The 22,284-nt window shown below is 49.7% G+C and overlaps 1 protein-coding gene across 6 annotated transcripts in view; it reads right to left on the reverse strand.

The window, feature by feature from the left end:
- Positions 1-6,426: 6,426 nt before the first annotated feature.
- Positions 6,427-22,284, reverse strand: part of ANKRD10 (ankyrin repeat domain 10) — a 32,055-nt gene continuing 16,197 nt past the window's right edge. For 3 of the 6 annotated variants that reach the window (XM_047720420.1, XM_047720421.1, XM_047720422.1), the window contains exons 3-6: positions 20,339-20,555; positions 19,577-19,812; positions 11,034-11,276; positions 6,427-7,967 (exon numbers count right to left, since the gene is read on the reverse strand). In XM_047720420.1, the coding sequence (XP_047576376.1) occupies positions 7,492-7,967; positions 11,034-11,276; positions 19,577-19,812; positions 20,339-20,555 (1,172 nt within the window). In that variant the 3' untranslated portion in view covers positions 6,427-7,491. The remainder of the gene's footprint in view (positions 7,968-11,033; positions 11,277-19,576; positions 19,813-20,338; positions 20,556-22,284) is intronic. The other 3 variants (XM_047720417.1, XM_047720419.1, XM_047720418.1) reach the window with 2 other exon arrangements.

Here is a 22,284-nt window from a genome sequence, read left to right on the forward strand (position 1 = left end):
AAACGCTCCTCCGTTGCGCACACTGCTGCTCTGTTATGCATTTTGGGGGGCTGACGTGTCTGGCTGAAACCAGTGACCAACTCACCCCGCTCGACTGGGGCGCTCCCTGTTCTAGTCTTGCTGGCTTGGTCAGTAATAGGATTCTGGGTGAAACACGACTTCCCTTTCAAGCCTGTGGAATAATTCATTATTGGGAGCGTCTGTTACCTGAGGGAAGGTGTTCCTGGCCGCCGCACGCCTCACGCTCCCCATCCTGAGGGTCAGTTCCAGGCCCACCTGGGCCACATCCTGCAAATGTTGGCAAGTTTTGCAGAACACACTTAATTTTTTAGAAAAGTCTTGCATTTACAGGAAACTAACAACAGTACAGAGTTCCCGTATAACACTTCTTTTTTAAAAAAAAAGATTTTAGTATCTGACAGAGAGAGAGATCACAGGCAGGGGGAGCAGCAGAGGCAGAGAGGGAGGCAGACTCCCCGCTGTGCAGGGAGCCCGATGTGGGGCTCGATCCCAGGACCCTCAGATCATGACCTGAGCCGAAGGCAGAGGCTTAACAACTGAGCCCCCCAGCCGCCCCTCGATATGACACTTTTATTATTAACATCTCTCATGGTCTGTTATGACTAAGCAACCAGTGTGCGAGCACAGTATAATGAAGGTCCATACTTTATTATGATTTCCCTAATTTTTAGTGAAATCCTTTTCCTGTCCCACATTACATTACTCATGTCACCTTATGCTTCCTGCTGGGAGTTTCTCAGACTTTGGACCACGCTGACAGCCCCGTGTCCACCGATAGCCCTGCTGGGACGCCCTCCTCTTAGCCCAGGGAGGTCACGATGCTTCTGTGTCACCCAAACCACAAAACTAATTTCTTAGCAAGCTTGACACATGGAGGTAAATCTGGATAAAACAGTGCTTTCTCCGGATGAGGACAGGCTCAAACCCGCCCGTGCTCGTCTGTCCCTACCGCACGCTGCCTCCGTCTGTCGCGCTGAATGCGGCCGAGCACCAACAGCTGGTGCTGAACGCCCGCTGCGTAACCATCGTCTGCAGCCGCTTACACGGTCTGTCTTCCTCTTCCTGCGCTCCCTTGTCTGCAGCCTCAGGAGTGACGGGTGCCCTCCCTGTCCCCGGCGGAGGCCCCGAGCAGCAGCCATGACTTTGGGTTCAGGGCCCCCGGCCCGGGCCCTCGTTGTGTGGATGGCCCTCGGCGTGTGGATGGCCCTCGGCAGGTGTCACCTCAGCAAGTCTGCGTCTTGGTTCAAAGCTGCCATTCCATGTGGAACCGAACGCGGCTCGTCGTAGCCTGACGGGATGGGAGGCCCGGGGAGTGTCATGTTTCTGGAAGGCCAGCCTCCGACGCCGGTGAGAGCGACCTGGCTGGCTCCATCGCTCAGGGCCCGGCAGGAGACAGCGACAGCCCCCAATGACCTTAACAGAAGAAATTACCGCAAAGAACGCTGGCCAGGTGGGAGCTGTCTAGAAGAGTGGGCAGCGCCCGTGGTGGGGGCTCTGGCTGGGCCTCCCTCCAGCTGTCACCAGCCTGGTGTGCCTTCCTTTAAGTTCCTGCTGTGGTCACCTGCTGCTGCCCCCTGGCCTCAGATGGCAAGCCTCACGGCAGTGCGTCTGAGCCGCGTCCACTCTGCCAGCCCGACCCTCGGCCTGTCTTGCCTCCCCACGCCGGTGCCACCTCAGTCCCCTTGGCTATAGGATCTCGCCATCATCACCCCCCTCCAGGCTGTCCGCGGGAGGTAGAGAAGGCAGTGGGTATGTTCAGCGGCTCGTTACCCCAACTCTTGAGAGCGTGTCAAACACTGTCGTTTGCACCCTGCTCCCCTGCCTCCCAGCAGAGGCCCTGCGGTTCCCAGGAGGGGAGCTGTCTCGTTCTACTGGATGCCATTGCCACCTCCCTCCTCCTCTTCTGGAGAGAACTTCGAAATGACTCAAAGAAAGCAAGTGTCACTGTTCTGTATGGACATGTCATGTGCTGTTTGACGCAGTGGTCACGCTGTTCAGCTCACAAAACTGGCTTAGATGATCTTGAACTGTATGAACTGTTGGAAAAGCTGTAGCAGCAAATGACGGTCATGAAAAGACATTTTCTCTTTACTTACGTATTTTTAAAAAAGATTTTATTTATTAGAGAATGCACGAGAAAGAGCAGGGGCAGAGGAGAGGGGGAAGCACACATCCTGCTCATCAGGGAGCCCGATGCGGGGCTCGATCCCAGGACCCTGAGATCATGACCTGAGCCGAAGGCAGAGGCTTCACCGACGGGAGTGCCCCCAGGCGCCCCAACATTGAACTTTCAAGCAAAAATGACAATTTCCAAACTTGTATCCAGCACCATGCACCATGCACTTGACACTTTCCAGCTTGAACTTTTATGAGATTGTTAATGACGTTAAGATGATTTTTTTTAATAAGAAAACGTTTCAACACTTGAAGATGTGAAGAACTCAAATAATGTTCTCCAAACAGTTAATGCAGGATGTTATACAGTGACGCGTGGATTAGAGGCCCATTTCGCGGGCAAGATAATGCCCAGTAACCGGGTATAATATGTCCAGCGCCGTGGCCTGACTCAACACGGCGGCTAGCCCGAGAGGACTGCCAGTGTACAGGTCTGGTGTCAAATCCCCGCAGCGGACTGCAAAGGCTATTAAAATGAAAATATCCCCCCCTTTCTCAAGTACTTACCTGTACAAGGTCAGATTTTCTTTACACACGTCAACCGGAACATTCATTTAAAACTTTCTCTTTGGAACGTTTTGTAGTTTTCAGTGTAGAGGTCTTGAACATTTTCCTTTTTCAATTTCAATATACTTAACCTACAGTACTACGTTAGTTCTGGGTGCACAACACAGTGATTCAACAGTTCTATACACTTCTCAGTGCCCCTCGTTAGTGTGCTTTTAATCCCCTTCCTATGGCATTTCGCTCTCCGACCGACGTCCTTCACTTTGCAGTATACCCTCTTGATCCACCCATGCTGTCGTGAACGGCACGATTCCACTCTTGACGGTCGAGTTACATTTCACCGTATGTTCGTCACATCTTCCTTATCCACGCATCAGTCGCGGACACTCAGCTTGTTTCCACGGTTTGGCCATTGTAAATAATGCTGCAATAAACACGGGGTGAATGTATCCTTTTGAATTAGTGTTTTCATTGTCTTTGGGTAAATAATTACTAGGTCATATGGTGGTTCTATTTTTAATTGAGGAACTTCCGTAATGTTTTCACAGCGGCCGCGCCAGTTTGCTTTCGTACCGTCGCGCGAGGGCTCCTCTTTTTCTACATCCTCACCAACACCTGTTGTTTCTTGTGTTTTTTTATTATATATTTTTTTATTTTAGCCCTTCTGACAGGTGTGAGGGGACACCCCACTGTAGGTCTGCTTTGCATTGCCCTGAGTGATGAACAGCTTTCCATGTGTCCATTGTCCAGCTGTACGTTTTCTTTGGAAAAATGTCTATTTGGGCCCTCAGTCATTTTCGTTGGGTTACTTTCTTTTGTTTTGGGTGCTAAGTTGTAGAAGTTCTTTATGTATTTTGGATACTAATCCCTTATCAGTGGCAAATACCTCCTCCCACTAAGCAGTCTGTCTTTGGCTTGTGGTGGCTTCCTTCACGTTTTATTTTGATATAGTCCTAATAGTCTAATTTTGCTTTTGTTTCCCTTGCCTGAGATCTACCGAGAAAAAGGTCTCTGGCCATTGTCAAAGAAAAGACTGCCTTTGTTTTCTTCTAGGAGTTCTATGTTTTCAGGTCTCATCTATAGGACTTTAATCCATTTCGAGCTTATTTTGGTGTATGCTCTGAGAAAGGGGTCCGGTTTCATTATTTTGCAAGTAGCTGTCCAGTTTTCCCAACACCTTTAAAAAAAAAGATTTTATTATTTTAGAGAGAGAGAGAGAGAGAGAGAGATGGAGCATGAGTGTGGGCAGGGACAGAAGGAGAAGCAGATTTCCTGCTGAGCACAGAGCCTGATGCGGGGTTCGATCCCCCGGTTAAGGCAGATGCTTAAGCAACTGGGCCACTCAGGTCAGATGTCCCCCCAACAACAGCATCGTTTGAAGAGACGTTTTCCCACTATGTATTCTTGCCTCCTCTGTTGTAGATAACATAAGTGTGGGCTCCCGTGCTGGGTTCCCTATACTGTTCCATTGATCTGTGTCCATTTTTGCACCAGAACCATATCGTTTTGAAGACTGTGGCTTTGTAGCGCACCTTCAAATTTGGGATTGTGATACCTTCAGCTTTGTTCTTCTTTGGCGATTGCTTTGGCTATTTGAAGTCTTTTCTGGTTCCATACAAATTTTATTACTATTTGTTCTAGTTCTGTAAAAAATGTTAGTATTTTGATAGGCACTGCATTAAATCTGCAGGTTGATTTGGGTGGTGTGGGCACATTTGTCCTTCTGATGCACACGCATGGAATGTCTTTCCTTTCACTTGTGTCCTCCTCAGTTTCTTTCATCACTGCTTTATGGCTTTCAGAGCGAGAAGCTTTCTTTTCCTTGGTTAAGTTTGCTCCTAGGTACTTTATTATTCTCGGTGCAACTGTAAGTGGGATTATTTTCTTAATTTCTCTTCTTGCTACTTCATTAGTGTATGAAAAGCAACGGATTTCTGCTTATTAATTTTGTAACCTGCAACTTTACTGAATTCATTCATCAGTTCTAACAGGTTTTGGTGGCGTGTTTAGGGTTTTCTCTATGCAGTAGCACATCATCTGCAACCTTCTTTCTCTCTGAAATGTTTTAGTTTTCAGTGTGGAGGTTTTGAACACCTTTTAAGGTATATTCCTAGGTGTTTTATGGTTTTGATGTTACTGTCAATGGAGTTTTTAAAGTTTAATTTTCCATTTGTGATTACTGTTTAAGCATATGAGCCCCTAAAAGGGTCTTCAGGCCAAAAAAGGTTCTTTTTTTTATTTTTATTTTTATTTTTTTAAGATTTTATTTATTTATTTGACAGAGAGATCACAAGCAGGCAGAGAGGCAGACAGAGAGAGAGGAGGAAGCAGGCTCCCTGCTGAGCAGAGAGCCCGATGTGGGGCTCGATCCCAGGACTCTGAGATCATGACCTGAGCCGAAGGCAGCGGCTTAACCCACTGAGCCACCCAGGCGCCCCAAAAGGTTCTTTTTTTTTTACACGTTCTTTTCTCTTTTTACAGAGAACCAGTAAACTCTTATAATTTAGAATGCACTTAAATTTTGGTGAGACAGGCAGAGTAAAATTTCGGCTTATTCTTGGGTCAGTGTTAAAATGATGTTCACGTTTTTAAAGGACTAGAACTTTTTCTTTGTCAGGTCCTAAGTATGAAAAACTTCCCCAAATATCTACAAAGTAGAACAAAACACCTTCATGTACCCAGTGTCAACATCGGCTCCTCCCCGGTCTGTGTGAGCCATGTTCCATCTGCACTCTAGCGCTCCTGTGCATTCTGAAGCCAATTCCAGGGACGACGGGATTTTCCTGCAACGACGTTGTTACGATCTGTAAACGGGAACCTCACATGCTCACGTCAATGCCTCTGAGAGACGAGACAAGGAAACTGCATCCGTCACACTGTGTACAGCGGGTGCCCCTGTAGGTTCTACACAGTAGGTGGTCCCTGAGAAGCAGTCAGATTCTGTCCAACAACTCCCAAGACTAAATGAAAGGTTGATCCTCCAGCATTTTAAGAGATTCACTTAATGTTTTCCAGCAAATATTAACTTACTGCACAGTCTCGGAAATACATTAAGGACTAGTCTAAGCACAGGATTGCGTGGTTCCACCTCTCCTGCAGACTCAGAGCAACCTTCTCAGAGCAGTCATTTAGAAGGGCGGCAGCGCCAATCGGGCTCAGGGCGCGATTACTGATGCCTGCCGTGGGCACGGGATTGGGCAGCAGTGACACAGCAAGTGTATTCGCGCTTCTGTTCTCAGCCTCCAGTAATTTTTGTGACACTTCCAAAGGCTAATGCCCCCTCACTCTGGTATGTTAAATTTACAATAATATGCATAAAGAAACCAGTGCTCTAAATAACATACAGGGCATGCCAGAAAGATTATCTTGTTGGCATTTACTAACTGTAATTTTTAGTTTTAAAAGGCTTATGTTCATAAATGTCTGCTGGCCCAATTCAGTAAATTATGGTCATTGTCTTTACGCACGCAGGGACAATACTGCTGGCTGAGACAACTGATATTCCCCCAAGAGGCTCTGGGAGAAAAGGGTCCTAAGACTAGAGCATATACATCAAGAAACCAAAAGTGACCAGAAATTACATGGGCAGGACCAGAGGAGTAAAGTAAAATCTTACAAGCAAAATAAAAAGGGACACTCCACTCGTCCCTCCCTTCCTGTCCCCTGCGCAGACACCCCCACCCCCTCCTCCACGCTAGAAAGAAAGCACACGCCAGGCATGGCTCAAGTGTGTTTTTTTATTCAATCTGTAAAGCACAGTTTAAAAACAAGATGTTAGTAACACTCTTAGGACATTGGCTTGTTCAATGAACATTTTCTCTAACTTCACCAATTTTCATTACAAAAATCAGAAAAGTAAAAATTCATTACAATATTTGCACAGTGTGACCACTAGCTGCTTAAACAAAAGCTAATTTCTATAAAACCATAAACTTAGTGCACTTTTATTAAGAGAGATCCAAAATTCTCTCAGTAGACGGGATACACATAGTGGTATACATTTTAAAGCAGAAACCACTCCCTCCCCCCCCCAAAAAAAACCAAGAAAAAAGAAAATATAAGTCAAAACAGTCAGTTTTAAATATCCTGACCCGACAATTCTTACAAATAGTAATTTCCACTACATACAAAGGAAACCGTTATCTGTGGTACAAACCGCAGAGACAAAGAAGACATGTGGGATAAAACCACGACAGGGCAGAAGTCAGTCCTGGCTGCAGGTGTTTTCAGTGAAACGCGGGGCAGGGAGCTACGCTGTTGACAAAGGGGCCGCTTCCGCCCCCAAACCACCACGCGTGCCTGGAAGACCCACCACACGGCAAGTTGCAAAGTTTCAATGAAAAGACTTTGAAAAAGACAAATGTTCTTTTTTTCAAGAAATCTCTGTAAGGCTGTACTTTGCATAGGGAACGAGCCGTCTTCTGTCACAGATTCTACGGGTTAGAGCAGAAGCAAGCTTTTCAAAAGGACTGTGGACCAGCAGTCTGGAAGGACGGCATTCTACGGTGACGGTGTTCAAAGGAAAACACCGAGGCTGGCAGCCGAAAAATTAGACTCGGAAAGAGGCCCACCAACCTGCAGAGGAAACACCTGGGCGCTTAGTCAGCCGTCCTCGTGCATACAACAGGACTCACGAGGAACTTCTCAAACACAAGCTGACTTTGTCAGAAAGCTGAAGTATACAAAACCAGTACAAGTCGTGACATTCCCTCAAATGGGCGCTACATGAGTATTCGTAGTTGGCTACTAGGAGGGATGGGCGCGTCCGCACGGTCAGGCTGCCGGTCTCTACGAGCCGTGGTACAGGTGCATGGCCCCCAGGGCGGCACCGCCGTGTCTCTCTGCCCCCTTCGCGGAGCTGGGGTGCTCCGCCACGCTACTAAGCTCGGGGATGCTTTCAGCGGTGTCCCCAAACCCATGGTAATGCCCGTAGTGCAGGTTCTCCTCAATGCCCTCCACCCAGGATGGTCTATTAGCCACGCAGCTACTCGGGCTCCCGTTCAGGTGCAGAGAGCCGCACATCTCGGCGTTAGCGCTCATGGTCTTTTCCGGTTCCTCGGTCCCATTGACACAAAGCGAACCCTGGCTACTCGGAAAAGGCCGTCCTTGAACTATGCCACTGCTAAAACCATTAGCTCCTGATAAGCTCTGGTCACTCCCGCTCTCCATCCCATTGAGCTGTGTCGTGGAGGGGAAGTCCAAATGTCCATTGATGACACATCCATTTGCCAATGTATCCGATGCGGGGCTACTGTGTTTCATATCTGCATTGAGAAATACACCTGTCACCAAAATTCTGAACCAGAGGGGGAGGAGGAACTAGAACGGTTTCATTGCTGCCACAACTCTAAAGGATTTATTTAGCTTCTTTTTTTTTTTCTTTAAAACAAACCAGTTCCTTTTCCGGAGGTAAAAAACTGCATAGGCAGATTTAAAAATAGAACCAACAGCAGCATGTTCCTGGTAAGACAGGACACATCTCTGGCTTTCGGCTGCACCGAGCAACTGAAAGCAAACGGCTGAGCCGACAGATCTGCAGCATGAAAACGACCAGCAGCCCCGGAACGCCGCCAGCAACACCCAGAATCGAAAAAGTGCTCTCGTGTTAAGACTACTTTCAGGAAGACGTTTTAAAAATCACCTGTGAGACAGTCCAGCAGAACAAAGTGGGAGGTTTCCCACAGGGTTAAAATAAAACCCCACCCCTCTCCAGCTCTGAAGGAAAGGCGGCCACCAAAACGGGGGCCTGGGGGCTCCTGGGACCGCGCCACGCGAGCTCTGGGGACGTGGCCCACTGCTCAGGCCTGGCGCTCGGAACACGGGAGCTCAGATCTTTGCGACCCTTGCATCCGCGTGGCACCTGTGTGGCTCGGCGAGCGGCCGGCAAGGATGGGACACTAAGCGCTCTCACGCGTGCGGTCTGGGACCGGCGGCACAGCAGCGCGAGCCCTGGCAGGGCCTTCCGAGTTCGCCAGGTGAGTGGACTCCGATGTCCAAGGCTTCATCTAATGAGGCTACGGTAAAAAAACGCTTAGGTTGGGAAAATGTTGCTTGCTTAACCTGCATAGGCAGACATCCACCAAGAGGAGATGTCTTAGGGGGAATGACAGAGTCGATCCCAACACACCCGAGCCCAAGGGGACAGCGATTACAAGGTACTTTTCTGTACAAGGAAACCCGGGATTCAATATTCACGTTCATAGGAGTTCACAGAACAGTACAAAGAATGACTGAAAATTAGGTCTTGCTTGGTAATAGGAAATTTTATCTCAATGTTCTGAGCTGTTAAAGCAAGGTATGGTATTAAACACACGAATGGAGTCCCACGACCGTTGGAACGAAGACACGTTTCCGCACCCACAGGCCCCTGACACACAGTGTGGCCCTCCCCCAGAAGGGCTGACTTTCCGCCTCACCAGCCAGGTGCCTCTGATTTGCACTTGGACATAGGTTTCTGTGTGTCCCGCAAATCTTCCTGCCAATAAAAAATCATGGGTGTTCAATGAACAAAATCACCTTCTACACATTCCGTTAATCATTTTTCTGGCAGTTTAAGTGATAATCATACTTTATAACTGCTATAAATTCTTCAGAGGATAACGGACTTCTTTTTTTTTTTTTTCCAAATTAAAGGACAGCTCTTTTATTTAGTTAAAACTCAAGACTAGAGAAGAAGTATTTCAAGAACTGAACATGAAGTAGAATAAAAAGAAATAAAATGAGCTAATCCCAGAGAACTTTTATCAGTGTTCCTGGGTGATGAAATTCAGGAGTAGGATGGTGACCTTGATGGTTACTAAGACAAATAACTGTGTCCTAGTAACAGACACGGACATGAGGTTTCCAGGGGATCAGCCCTGAAAAGGTCCAGGAGCACTGGCTCAGACATCGGAGTCACCTTGACTCAGTTCTCCGTTCGAGCTCCGTGTGCACGCATCTCCTCTAGTACCTGGGGGGTGCGAGGACGAGCGCTGGGACGCAACGTCAACACCAAGGCTACTTCATGACCTCATGTCCTTGCGGAAAATCTAATCCAGCTGAGCACGAGAACGGCGGGCATCCTAGAGACTGGCTATTCGTGACCCCGCCTGGCCACCTCCAACACCGTCCTAGCTCCTTGCCCCTCACGCCTCTCCAGGCCCACACTCCCGCACACCACCTGCCTGCCCACGGCACGGCCCCCAGAAGTTCAGCCCGTTTTGTGCACGTGGGAGGACGGTGCTGTGCGTGAGGTGACCGGAAGTATGGCGCCCTTCACACAGGACAAGCTGGGCTTGAAATAAAAATGTGGCCTTTTCAACGCGACACCCATGCTGGCTATTAAATTTGGCCTGAAAACGCAGGATATTAATGCTTGAAGTTTAGAGATTACTTCTGCCTTTTAAAGCATGTAGCTATGTCATTTGTTTTGAAAAGCTTTGGGTTTTGTTACTTGTCTTTAGCCAAGGTCTTAAAATTATTAACGTATTAGGATTTTCCACAGAAAATCTACCCATTTAATTATCTGGCAAGAAGGTGATTCCGCCTGTAACCCTGTAGCTTCTAGAAAGATGTACACATTTTCCTTCCATTTTTAGTCACAGAAATGATTTTTCATGTATGTCTGGGAAGCATAATGCATAATCTCTTACCCCAGTGAAGAATTTAGCATAGACACACAATAAAACCTTAAACAAACCAGTATCTATTTCTACATATATTAACACAGTAAGAAAACTGCTAAGATGTTTTCATGGTCATCTAAAGAGAAAATTGGCAGAGAAAAGTGTTAACTCCAAGGAAAAGTCTTGAAGATTCTGAATGCTAAAAGAAACAGCCTTTAACTATCAACTGTGCGGAGACATTAACACCTATAGCGTGTACGTGTCTGGGGGCCATGGTGCCCAGCACTTGGCTGGATTTGGGAGTTGCTGTCCCAGAAACCACAGCAACCAGCAGAGGCGAGTGGGAGGCCCCACGCTGGCGAGCCCAGTCACAGGTCAAAACCATCCACCCGTCCTCCATGTCCACAGCAAATCATCCTTCTTGCTGCGCACCAGGCAGAAACTACTAGCAACAGATGTCTGGTGTGTTCACCCAAAGGTCAGATGTCAGGAAAGTAAGCATGCGAAATCTCTTTGAAATTAAACAAGGCACGTTAAGCGGAAGCTTCAAACCAAAATAGGAAGATTGCACTTAAACGTCTCATATCTACAGAATGCACCCAAAACACTTATCCTTGTATCTACAAACTCGCCCAAGATACGCAAACTGCAGTATAACATTCTTTAAAACGTCGGACAACAAAGTGCAACGCTGGGGAGGAGACTCGGGTCAGAAATAGTACGCACACTGGTTCCTGCAGCGACAAGGCGTTTGCATCGCTGAGACCGTGTATACTTCTATTTCTCTGGGTCCGACAGAACCACCCTCCTGCTGTCTGGTGTCTTCGACCATGGGGCTGCTGCCGCAGCTAACAGGGAACTGTCCACTCCCACCTGTGACAGCCGTGAGCTCTCTGTCGACCAGCATTTTGTCAGCTTCGTCGTCTGCGTCGCTGTTCCCCAGCAGCGTGCAGGGACCCGAGCTCCGAGCTGCACAGAACACAAAGGCAATTTTAGATCCCTGCACCCGCAGGCTTTTAAGACAATGGTTTCTCCCTCCTTTTTTCCTCTAAGAGTCCTGAATGCTCCCAATCTGTGAAAACAACGGAATATAGGGATCAGCAAAGAGCCTAGAGCACGACTGGGAAACTTCCCGAAATGTGCAACTCCAAGGAAAAGTCACGGGATTTCGGACACTTACTTTACTCTACCTGTACCCAGTGGCACAAATTCTCCTTCATGGCTGGTCCCTGGAGGAAATAAAGCAGTTCTACAACCCACAGAGGTTTCTAAATATGTTTCTAAGTTCAGCATACTCTGTATTATGCCCCAAAATGTTCCTTCAGTTATTTTTCATAAAGAAATACGAAGACAGGGGCGTCTGGGTGGCTCAGTGGGTTAAGCCGCTGCCTTCGGCTCAGGTCATGATCCCAGAGTCCTGGGATCGAGCCCCGCATCGGGCTCCGCTCAGCAGGGAGCCTGCTTCCTCCTCTCTTTCTCTGCCTCCTCTCTGCCTACTTGGGATCTCTGTCTGTCAAATAAGTAAATAAAATCTTAAAAAAAAAAAAAGAAATACAAAGACAAATTCTTGAATAACGTGAAAACCATTAAAATTATCCTAAATTAAAAAAAAATTCACTAATTTCAGTAGTAGAAAGGAAAGTAAAAGCCAAGGTTAAATACTGTCCTGGGGGCATGGGCCCGTGCACCAAGATACAGTAACACCGGAAACGAACATTACAGTCCTAGTTCCAAGATCTTTGGAGCTGAAGCTACGCACATTCCTCAAAAAAGCATCATTCTCTGGATCTTGGAGGAAAATGAACATGCGCATTTAATCACGTTTCCTGCAAGTGTGTAATCACGTTACACACTCATTGTGTGGAAACACTCCCCTGGGCACATTCCCTGGGCGCCCCCACCCTACCCCCAGCAGCCACGTTCCCGTGTATGTGGCTTTCTGGTCTCAGCACACATGTGCTATTACAAAATCGGACCCCCAGATCGCCTTCATGCCTTGCTTCTCTTCATCTACCATGGCATGAATGCAGCTCGTGAGCAAAGTCCAAAAGAACCTTTTAAAGTCAAATAATAATCCGCTGTAGGGTCGCATTATAACCCCCCGCAACTCCCCGGCTGTCCTTTAGTGAGCACCACAATGGACAACTTCACCACGGCACCTATGTACTTCTGGGTCTTTAATCAGATAAATTTCTGGGTCAAAGTATATATACAATAAACAACTTTTGTGCTAAATCTTTCCAATAAACATTTAAAAACAGACATGACCTCTGCAGCTTCAGTTACTTCTGATTTGGAGGCAGGAGTCATTTCTTATAGGTGTAAAAGGAAGGAGCGAGCGTAACAGCTCCAGATTGCCACTAACCGTAAGCCAAACCGCGGAGACCGGAGAATAATGTATGGTCTTCGTGAAGAGGAACGCAAGTCCCGGACGACTGGCATGTGGGAGAAACAGACCAGCGTGACCTGTGTAGCTGGTCGGCACAGGTAGGAGGCCAAGGTCACTCACAACACAGGTGCTTTTAAGCCCAAGGCATTAAGCCACGGATTTCCGGCCTTCCCACTCAAGGCTCTCCTCCATCAGCGACAGGCAAGCTGCCACCACCCCCCCGACCCGGGAAGCAGGTACTTTCAACAAGTCCGTGGCAAACTGGCCGCCTTCACGAGGGGGTGGGGGGTGTTCAGGACCTTCGGGGAGACCTCAGCCAGTCATTTCAGAGACTGCTGAGTCTCTGAGGAGCCTGCGGTCTGCGTGGGCTCGGGTCCTGCTCCTTCCTCTCCTACGCCTGGTAAGCCGTCCTGGGAATCCGGTGGTCCGCGGAGAACGGGCGCACGCCAGCCCAGCAAAGCCACGGACGGACGCCTCTGCAAAAGGGGAGCTTCACGGGGCTACAGCACAGCGTTCAGTGTCTGTACTCGCAAGGTCTGCTCTTCAGGGTTCGGGGGCCAGGGTTCCTGGGGACGGTGAGCCCTGAGCTAAGTGTGCCATTTCACATGTCTTGAAAAGGAAAGCAGGTTACAAAAGCCCCGACAGAGGACAAATCTGAAAGTGCTTCCTGAGAGCAGAGCTACTTATCTTCTCATCCCTTAAGCCCAGTGCTCAGAAAGGGGACTGTATCCATGAACGAAGCCGCTCTCCAGCCTGAAAAGGCACAAACACAGAAAGCAAACAAAAGTGACTAGTCCTGGAACGACCCGTAACAGAATCAGGAGACTGGCCCCCTGGAAAGGCCGGCCGTGAAGAGCAGCAGCCTGGGCGGGCCTGCCGCTAGGGGGCTGGAGGGGCCGCAGGGAGAGGAGTCTGGGGACATCCAAGGTCAAACGAAGAGGAGGAATCAGGGGACAAGGCCAGTTTGCTGTGGAAATGACTCCGGGAAGGAGAGACCCATGCAGAGCATGGGGCCGACTCTGAAACCCTGCCACCTCGCAGGTGCGCGGTCGGTGCCGACGGCTCCTCGTAAAAGAACGAGACAAAAACGAAACCGACCGAAGGCTCTCCTACTTGTAGTCAAGGAACTCTTTAACAGGGGAGCATATGCTAACGCACTCAGGCCGGGGTTCTCCACAGACAGGCCGTCTTTGTAGAGCATCGTTGCCATGAAGCACCTGCAAGGCTTTTTAAAACTCCGCGGCAGACAGTCCGGCTGCACAAGGACCCGCGTCATTCCAACGTCTAGCAATCAGCGGCACAGACGCAATTTACTTTTTAAATCTGTGTTTTACGAACCGTGATTGACACCGGCCTCTCAGAACTGTCGGAACATTGGCTCCGACCAGACTCCTCTCCCCCACACCCATTCGTGTTCTGCCGAAGGAGCCACGGAGACGTGCCACGCTGCGTCTGAGAAAGGCAGCCTCGCAGACAGAACGCGAGGGGTCTCTCCCCAAGCGGTCAGTTTGGACGCTCTCTGGGGCTCGGAGCAGCAGCACCTTCTCTTCCCATCTCTCTACCGACCTCCACAGAAAAAAGCAAAGACCACGACACATTTCGTTAAAAAAAGTCCTTACCTCCTACTCGGCCACAGGAGACATTTGTTGAGGACACGAGATTCTAGCACGCATTAGCTGTGGACCATCTGCGGCAGGACACTGCCTAGCAGCGGCTCAAGAAAAACCCTCCCGGCTTCCTTTCTACAGAGGCGACTTTGCAAGCATGACTGACCACGGTCCAAATGCAGAACCGGGCACTGGTACGGCCGTCTGAAGCCCGAGGCCAGCTCTCAGCAAGATTCTACAGCCACGTGTTTGCTTGACGCACGAGCAGTCTGAAAGCCTGGGGGAGGTGTCCCTGGGCTTTGGAAGGCGGGGAGCACTGGACGGTGCTGTCGGGAAGCGGATTCCTGAGGGGCTCGGTACGGCCGGGAAGGAGCACGTGCAGGACAAAAACGAGTTATGTTTCACTTCGTAATAGTGAACTCTTTGCCCAGCGTGAGGCTTGAACTGATGACCACAAGCTCCTACTGAGCCAGCCCGGCACCCCCCAAACACAAGATTCCAATCACCAAGGACACCTGCAAGCTCACCTAGGGCTCCTGAAGAACGCCCACTCAGGCTTATTTTAACGTTCAAGGCAGAAGCGTCTCTTAAAAAGCAAAATTCAATCTCTATGGTCACATCCTTGTGAGGTGCTGGTGTTCTGGCTGGCTAGCAGGGCGCGAACCCCTGGACCCAGCACGAGGGCGCTGTCGGGCACACAAGCACTGCCAAGTAGGTTTGCACGACAGACCTCAGTGAGACTGGGCTCGTGACAAAGACTAGTGACCCCCTGTTGTGCGTCTTCAGCGGGCCAGTGTGTGGGGGTCCCAGGTGTGGGTCAGCCCCCAAGGGGAGTTGGCCAGGAGCCCCAGGACGCTTCACACGCCTGTGGTCTCCCCGTGGAACCGGGAGCCCCAACCACTGGCAAGCCCTCACGTCCCCTTTAAAGTAGTCGGGAAGGAAAGTCTCCCCCGGGGGCTTCCCACTGGCCTTAATTAATCAGAACGATTTCTTATGCACTTAGCACAATTTACCTGGATAACTACTTTTTAAAGAGAGGTTCAGTTTCAATCAAAGCAGGACCTGAGGCCATAATGAAGGTGGTTCTACTGTGGGGGACCATTTCACAGACTCTAAGCTCCCGCCATGGCCCCAAATGCAGCAGTGAGAGTTCTGGAAACACCACGGGGGGCCTTGGGGTTCTGTGAAAGGACGCAGGAGGGAGGAAGGTGCATGGGATGGCTGACACGGCCGCTACACTGCTCTGGGAACAGAGGAACCTCCGGAGGCTGGAATTCGAGACAGAAACGGTGCAAATCACAGAGTGCTTGGTTCTCAAGTGTCATTCAGATCACCATTACCGGATGCTAAGTCTTCAGGGATCAAGACAAAACAACCCTTTGTTATTCCAAACGCACTGTTTTTACTCTGGTCAAACACTTAGCACCTGAAGTCAGTCCTGTGTGTCTCTAACGTATGGGATCAAACAGGCGGGAGCCACATTTTTAACTGGGGAGGCAGTGGATCTCCTGAGGCTCAGGCTCTAACTAGGCAGACGCGTCACCCTCCCCCCTGCCACCTGCCACGGCCCGTCTCCGCTGTGGTCCGGACGGATACTGAAGACCGGAGTGCAGACTGTTTAATGTGAAGTTTATCCAGGGGGAAGGTGTGCTGAGAAACTTCACTGCTGATTTTAAACAGAACCATAATGCTGTAGTTTTCCGAATAGGTGTTTTTGTAAGTTAAATACCTATACATTATGTATGAAATTCTAAGATCAGTACTATATCCATCTGAATTAAAAACCGATTTAACGAGACCTGGTATTAACACAGGCTCCTTCCTATGGCAACTGTTCCCAGTCACAAAACCCCGGCCGCTGGCTCAGTCTGCAAATCACCCTGCCCCTCCCTGCTCCCAACGCGGGAGCTGCAGCCAAAGCAACTCCTGATTAAAAGAAGAGGGAAGTCTCTCCCATGGACAGGACCGGACAGGACCGGCATTCTTTCCCAACCAGTCTCCCTGGTATCTGGGCAGGTTTCCAAGGACCACACACATGGGTAACGGTACTGTTACTCCTGAAGGTTAACAGAAACACTAACAGAACCGTTACAGAGCAGCCGTCACTGAAGGACATCTGTCATCCCACCTCGAGCCAACGGTTGATAAACGGGGGGAAAACACCCCAAAACCCACTTACACACTCGTGCTTCCTTGTGCCACCCCAAATGAACAAAACCCCATCTTATGCCAAAATACTTCTAATTAGAATCAACCGTTGAAGTGACTTTGGACTGGACTTTACGCTCGAGTTCATGGCCCCACGGACTAGGTCTACGCTCTGACCAGGGTGGAGGGGATCCTTGTGTGAATGGTGGGGCGGGGGCTTTCACATAGGACCTGCCCGAGGCTCGCCCACTCCCCCAGCACAGCAGACGACCCGTCAAGTAGCACGGAAAGGCTGCGGCGTCATTAATCCTTCAAGTTCTTTTCCATCCGTAGTTTCCAAGGGAAAATCACACCAATGACATTAAAACATCTGAAAACAGTTTAGTGGAAGCAGGGACAGAGGCCACTTTCTGTGGAGAAGAGTAGGGAACTTTGTCTCAGGATTCCAAAGTAAAAAAAAAAAAAAAAAGTTAAAAAAATATAAATTCACAAAGCACACTTAAAAAGTTGGCTTAGCCAGAAAAACTTCTGGAAATAACTTTTATGAACATAAAATGCACATTAAAAACACGAGTGTGTGTGATTTAGTTGCAGAAAGACTGGCCTGAATCTCATTGGTAAGGTCTAAGCTATGCCTTCCTAGGGCCCGGACAGCACTCCTGGCACTTAAAAGCCTAACTTGTACTGGGGAAGAAAGAAGGGAAACAGAAATTTTTTTTTTTTTTTTTTTTGGAGACAAAATTTTAAATTCTTTTAAATATGTTGGCATGGGAAGTTATTCAAAAGTATTTTATATGCATGTATTGGATAAGGAAAAAAATGCTTATTTTTACTCTGGTGTGGGAGCCAAAAACTTATTTGCAAAATGAATAATTCAGAACGAGCAAAACCTGAAGCTCAGACATTTACATAGCAAATCAAAACGAGATGCCAGGTATTAAGTGAAAATGAACTACAACAACGTATCTTGAATCGCCCACTGGAACCCAAGCCCAGGGCAGAAGCACTCGCACAGGCAAACTTCCTTGCGAAAACCCAGGCAGCTGGGGCAAAGTCATGAGACCCACACCCCGGCCCCCACTCACGGCGAGCACGTAATGATAAAACGAAAGCAAGTCATGGCCACTCGCAGCCCGCCCCGCGAGGAAAGAGGCGCAGGCTGCAGGCCTGTCCGTGCTCCCACGGCCACGACCGGAGACATACGCACGCGCTCAGGGACGTGGGAGACACTGCCCGGGACCAGCACTGCCTGGGGGACGGGAGCAAGGACGGTCCAGCTCGGTCCAGCTCAGATGTCTCCTGCACTGGTTGACAGATGGGACCGCCGCTGGGGCGGGCAGCACAGCCCAGCCTCGGGGCCACGTGCCTCAAAGCCCAGGCTCCAGCCACATCTTCTTCCCAGCCGGTGCCCCGGCCGAGCAGCGGGAACCGGCTGCCCGGGGAGTCTCAGGGGCAAAATGTGCGTCTCTCACCCTGTGAGCCAAAGCAAACCTGCCTGGAGGAGGGAAATTCCCCCGTCCACATCTGTCCACCCGCCCGGTTCTTCGGATCCGTCTGTGTGGTGACAAGGTCTAGGAAACGTACATTCTGGTCTCTTCAGGGGCGTCAATAAGGAGACGCTGGCAGATCCGACGGGCCTGAACGCTGCAGAGCCTGGCTGGAAAAACTCTTTGGCCCATGTGTGAGTCTTGTTAGAACGTCCGGGGACATCCGTCTTGGCCTACTAGCAGAATCCAATTTCTGCTGTGAACCAGCACCCGTGCACATGGACACATACTGGTCTGCTGCCCGAGGGCCCACGAGGCCGACACTTCACGTCATTCCAAAATACAAAACCAGGCATGAAGCGGACAAGAAAAGACTATTTTAAAAAAGTGGATGCTCTTAAAGGGCTTTTAGACTATGTTAGGGAAGACTCGGCTGGAACACATACACATCAGTGACCGTGCTGGACGACAGCTCACTGTTCGGGCCCCTGCGAGGGTGGACACCTGCTCGTGTCATTCGTGCTTACTCCCTTCTGGCACTCTTAGAGAGTTCTGTGACTCACAGAAGCCAGGAGTTTCGTAAACCACCACCTCAAGTTCATACATTCATTTCCACAATAAAAAAGCCCGGTTTCCATAGTCACTAAGTATTTAAAAGCAGGTAATACAATTTTATCAACTTTATAGTAAAAGAAGCCCGTTTTCATCCAAACACTGTCCAGTCAGACTGAAAATGTGCAGCGTTGGAAAGAGGATCACGTTGACCCCTGTGGGGTGTGGGCAACGGAGGCCTTCAGCCGCCCAGGTTTTCCTCCTCCGTTTCTTGCATAGCTTTTTATTTTTTTAATCAAAGGGCACAACTTTGTCCTTATGCTCAGCTCTCTTACCCAAGCTCCCAATTCCAATGTGATTACTTTTCACTGCCACCTCTACGTGTCCCTCTCTGTGTCGCTTTGTTAAATACTCCTGCCCGGCCACTGGTCTGTAAGATCTCTTACAGACAGGTGCACACACATGTGTTTCTCTAGGTGAAGGGGAGCTGTTCTCATCTGAGACTGACCAGTGACTCTGCTGCACCATGAACTCCAAAATCATCTGAAGATAAAAAGGTGGGAGAACACTTATAATTCACTTACCTTCCAGGCGTATCCTCGGGTCTCACCACGGCACACACACCGCACTGTGGGTGCGGAGACCAGCTGAGGCAAACCTCTCCCTGCCCAGACGTGAAACCGTGTTTTGCTACCAGACCAGCAATGTTATTCATAAGCTCAGGGACATTCAGAGGAAACAAAAAAAATCAGGCACGGTGGCGGATTTTTTTAATAGTTATATTTCAAACAGGTACAGGAAAGAGAAAAATCTTTCTAATTCGTGGCAGAAAACCCTGGGTGTGCACAAAGGTACACACACGCACACTTCCATCTGAGCTGTCAACACTGCCCTCTCACCGCTCCCCTTTGGTTAAAGGGCCAATCTTCCAGGGGCCACAGGGGAAACGCCACCACTGCACCAGGCTCCTCCAGGCACAGGACCCTCAAGCGAAGGTCTCCTCTCGAAGGTGCTTCCAGCCGTAAAAAAGAGCACACGCTACAGGAAAGAGGAGAGTGCCCCCTCCCGTCCACCAAGGGGTCTCACCTTCGGTTCGAGCCTTCTTCACTCCAAAGGGCTCTGGATCTTCCAAGCATCTCTTGCGATTGGCTCCCGCACTAGTATGATTAGGGAATCGGCTCTGATGGCCCCCGTTTATGGGGCCGTTATCATAGAAACGGCTCAGGTGACAGTTCTGCAGGTTCAAGAGAAACTGGGTGCACTCTTGGAAACCCTGGGTTTGAGCAATGTCTGCTGCTGTCAGGCCACTGGCGTTCCTCAGGCTGCGTGATACAAAAACACCGAATTACACCCCGCCGAGCGCTCACCTGTCTCTGCTCCTGCCGACCTGACTGACTAGCTCAAGGGGCGGCAAGAGGACATGGAGGTACCGCGAGCCTCCCTTACGGGGGAGCTCTGGTCCTGCTGCCGTGCTAACTGGGCTCTTGCGCACATGTGATCGCTAAGCGAGGTCGGGAGACAGGCATCTAAAAGTCAACAGGCTCAACTTTAAAAAAGGCATCTTCCTGTTTTACTTCCTAAAACCACTTCTTAGGTCGGTCTGAAGAACCTGAATTTATGCCAACTTCAGACTTAACCTGGAACTGAATTCTACGTTATCTGCATAACTGGAATAATCCATTCCTTTAGCTCGAGTAAAATCATAACAAACAAACATGTACTGGAATTGTCCATGGCATTTGTAACAATCGGCTTCCTCAAAACAGCGCACTGACAAGCCAGATTTGATGCTAGCCATGACACTGTAAGTGGAGGTCTAGAAGGAGGTCCTGACGACAGAGAACTTACCACTGGGGGAGATGTGAGAAGCCAAGTTTGTGGGTCTGATGTGGCTCTCTGGCCTGCTCTGGAAAGCCTGCGATGGGAGGACGCTGGCATCGGGAGCATTTGAGCAGGGGATTCCTGGGGTCCCGTCCCGGGGCGGGGGAAGTCCTATCACTGTTCAGAGTGTGCACCGCGGCAGCTCGTGTGGCCGGCCACGCCAACAGATGAAGGTTGGGGTCCCCTACAGCAGCCAAGACACAAACTAAAGTAGGAGGTGCTGGCAGAAGGCGAAGGGAACCACCTCAATCCCACAAATATGAAAGAGCCACCTGTAAACCTCCACTAGAAAATACTAAATACTAACGGCAAGACAAGAAGAACACCCTGCCCCGTGAGGTCAAGTGCGAGCCAGGGAGACAGGCCAATGGAGTGCGGGTGTGAGCACCAGACGGGGGCCGGCTCCGCCTCCACGCGGCTGAGCGAGGCCACTGGCCTGCGGTCTCACCAAGTGATCGACGAAGCACGGCGAGGCCTGCTCCCGACACGGACGTGAACGTGGAGTAACGACCGCCTGGCAGGGACGGACAGGAGTTCTCACCGCGAAGAGAACAACGAGCCTTTCCAGCCCTCATGCGCCTAATGCTCCAATGAGAAATGAAAAACTTGCACAGTTTTAGATAATCGCTAACATGTCTCTGCTCTTTAAAGCCCAAGATAAAGAAATGTATCCTACGTGTCGGAGACAGGCCAAAGCCCAAACTCGGTTTGATCAGATACAAAAAAGACAAGACCTGAGAATCGCAGAAACCCAGCAAGTCCCCTACTTGAGTGCAGAACCACTGGGGCCCAGACCTGCCACTCTGATTTCGGGTCTAGGAACCCTAACGAGTATTCTACAGCGAGCTATTATTTTGATGGTGATGGAGGAGCTAAATGGAAAGCCAACGCCGACATTAGGACAGCGTGAACTACGTCACTTCCTCGTACGTAAAGTGACCACACAGTTAGTTTCCGAAGCTGGCACGCTCCTGATATGACAACAGTAAGCTGGGTGTTCAGCTGAGGGAGTTATTTAATTTTCAGGGACCGCCCCCAGTGCCATCGTCCAGAACGGTCTACTCTGTCAAGAATGTGGGGGCGCCTGGGTGGCTCAGTGGCTTAAACCTCTGCCTTCGGCTCAGATCATGATCTCAGGGTCCTGGGATCGAGCCCCGCATCGGGCTCTCTGCTCAGCGGGGAGCCTGCTTCCTTCTCTCTCTCTGCCTGCCTCTCTGCCTGCTTGTGATCTCTGTCAAATAAATAAAGTCTTAAAAAAAAAAAAAAAAGAATGTGAACAGGGTAACAGGTAGCCACATTAAAAAAAAGTCCAATTCTTCAAAATTTGGAAAAATGAAGACCTGGAACATACGCCAAGTTTATAAAATAATCACTTCTACCCAGAAATAGGGACTTGCTCTCGAGCATCCGAGAACACGGAGCCAGGCTGACAGGAGGGAGGACTCTCGGGCAGCCCAGAGGATGACGGAGAGCAGCCACACGGTCTGAACTGGCATCCGCCGCCACGACCTCACGGAGGAAAACAGAGCCGTTGCCAGAGCAGCCGAAAGGCTCAAGCTGTGGAGAAGAATTTCCAAAACACACTCAAAGCCTTCAATTTCCATTCAGAAACAGAACACCAGACCGGACTTAGGTCAGAACAGCAACTGACTGTTTTCCCAAGGAAATACAGCCTCAGAGAAAAACAAGCACTGACTGGCGCTGACCTCCAGGGACTCTGGGGACGGCCCGCATTTGGGTGGGGGCGTGTGCCGGGACCTGGGACAGGAAGGCAAGGTTCCCCCCGACCGCTGAACACTCGCACACGTGAGTTACAGACTTCAAAACTCAATAGAAGGACTGGGGCCAACCCACACTGTGTGCGCCCCGCGTGCGGACTGAGCAGGCAAGAAGGAACAGTCACGGCTCAGACC

The sequence above is a fragment of the Lutra lutra genome, chromosome 3, assembly GCF_902655055.1.
Source record: "Lutra lutra chromosome 3, mLutLut1.2, whole genome shotgun sequence".
Taxonomy (NCBI): Eukaryota; Metazoa; Chordata; class Mammalia; order Carnivora; family Mustelidae; genus Lutra; species Lutra lutra.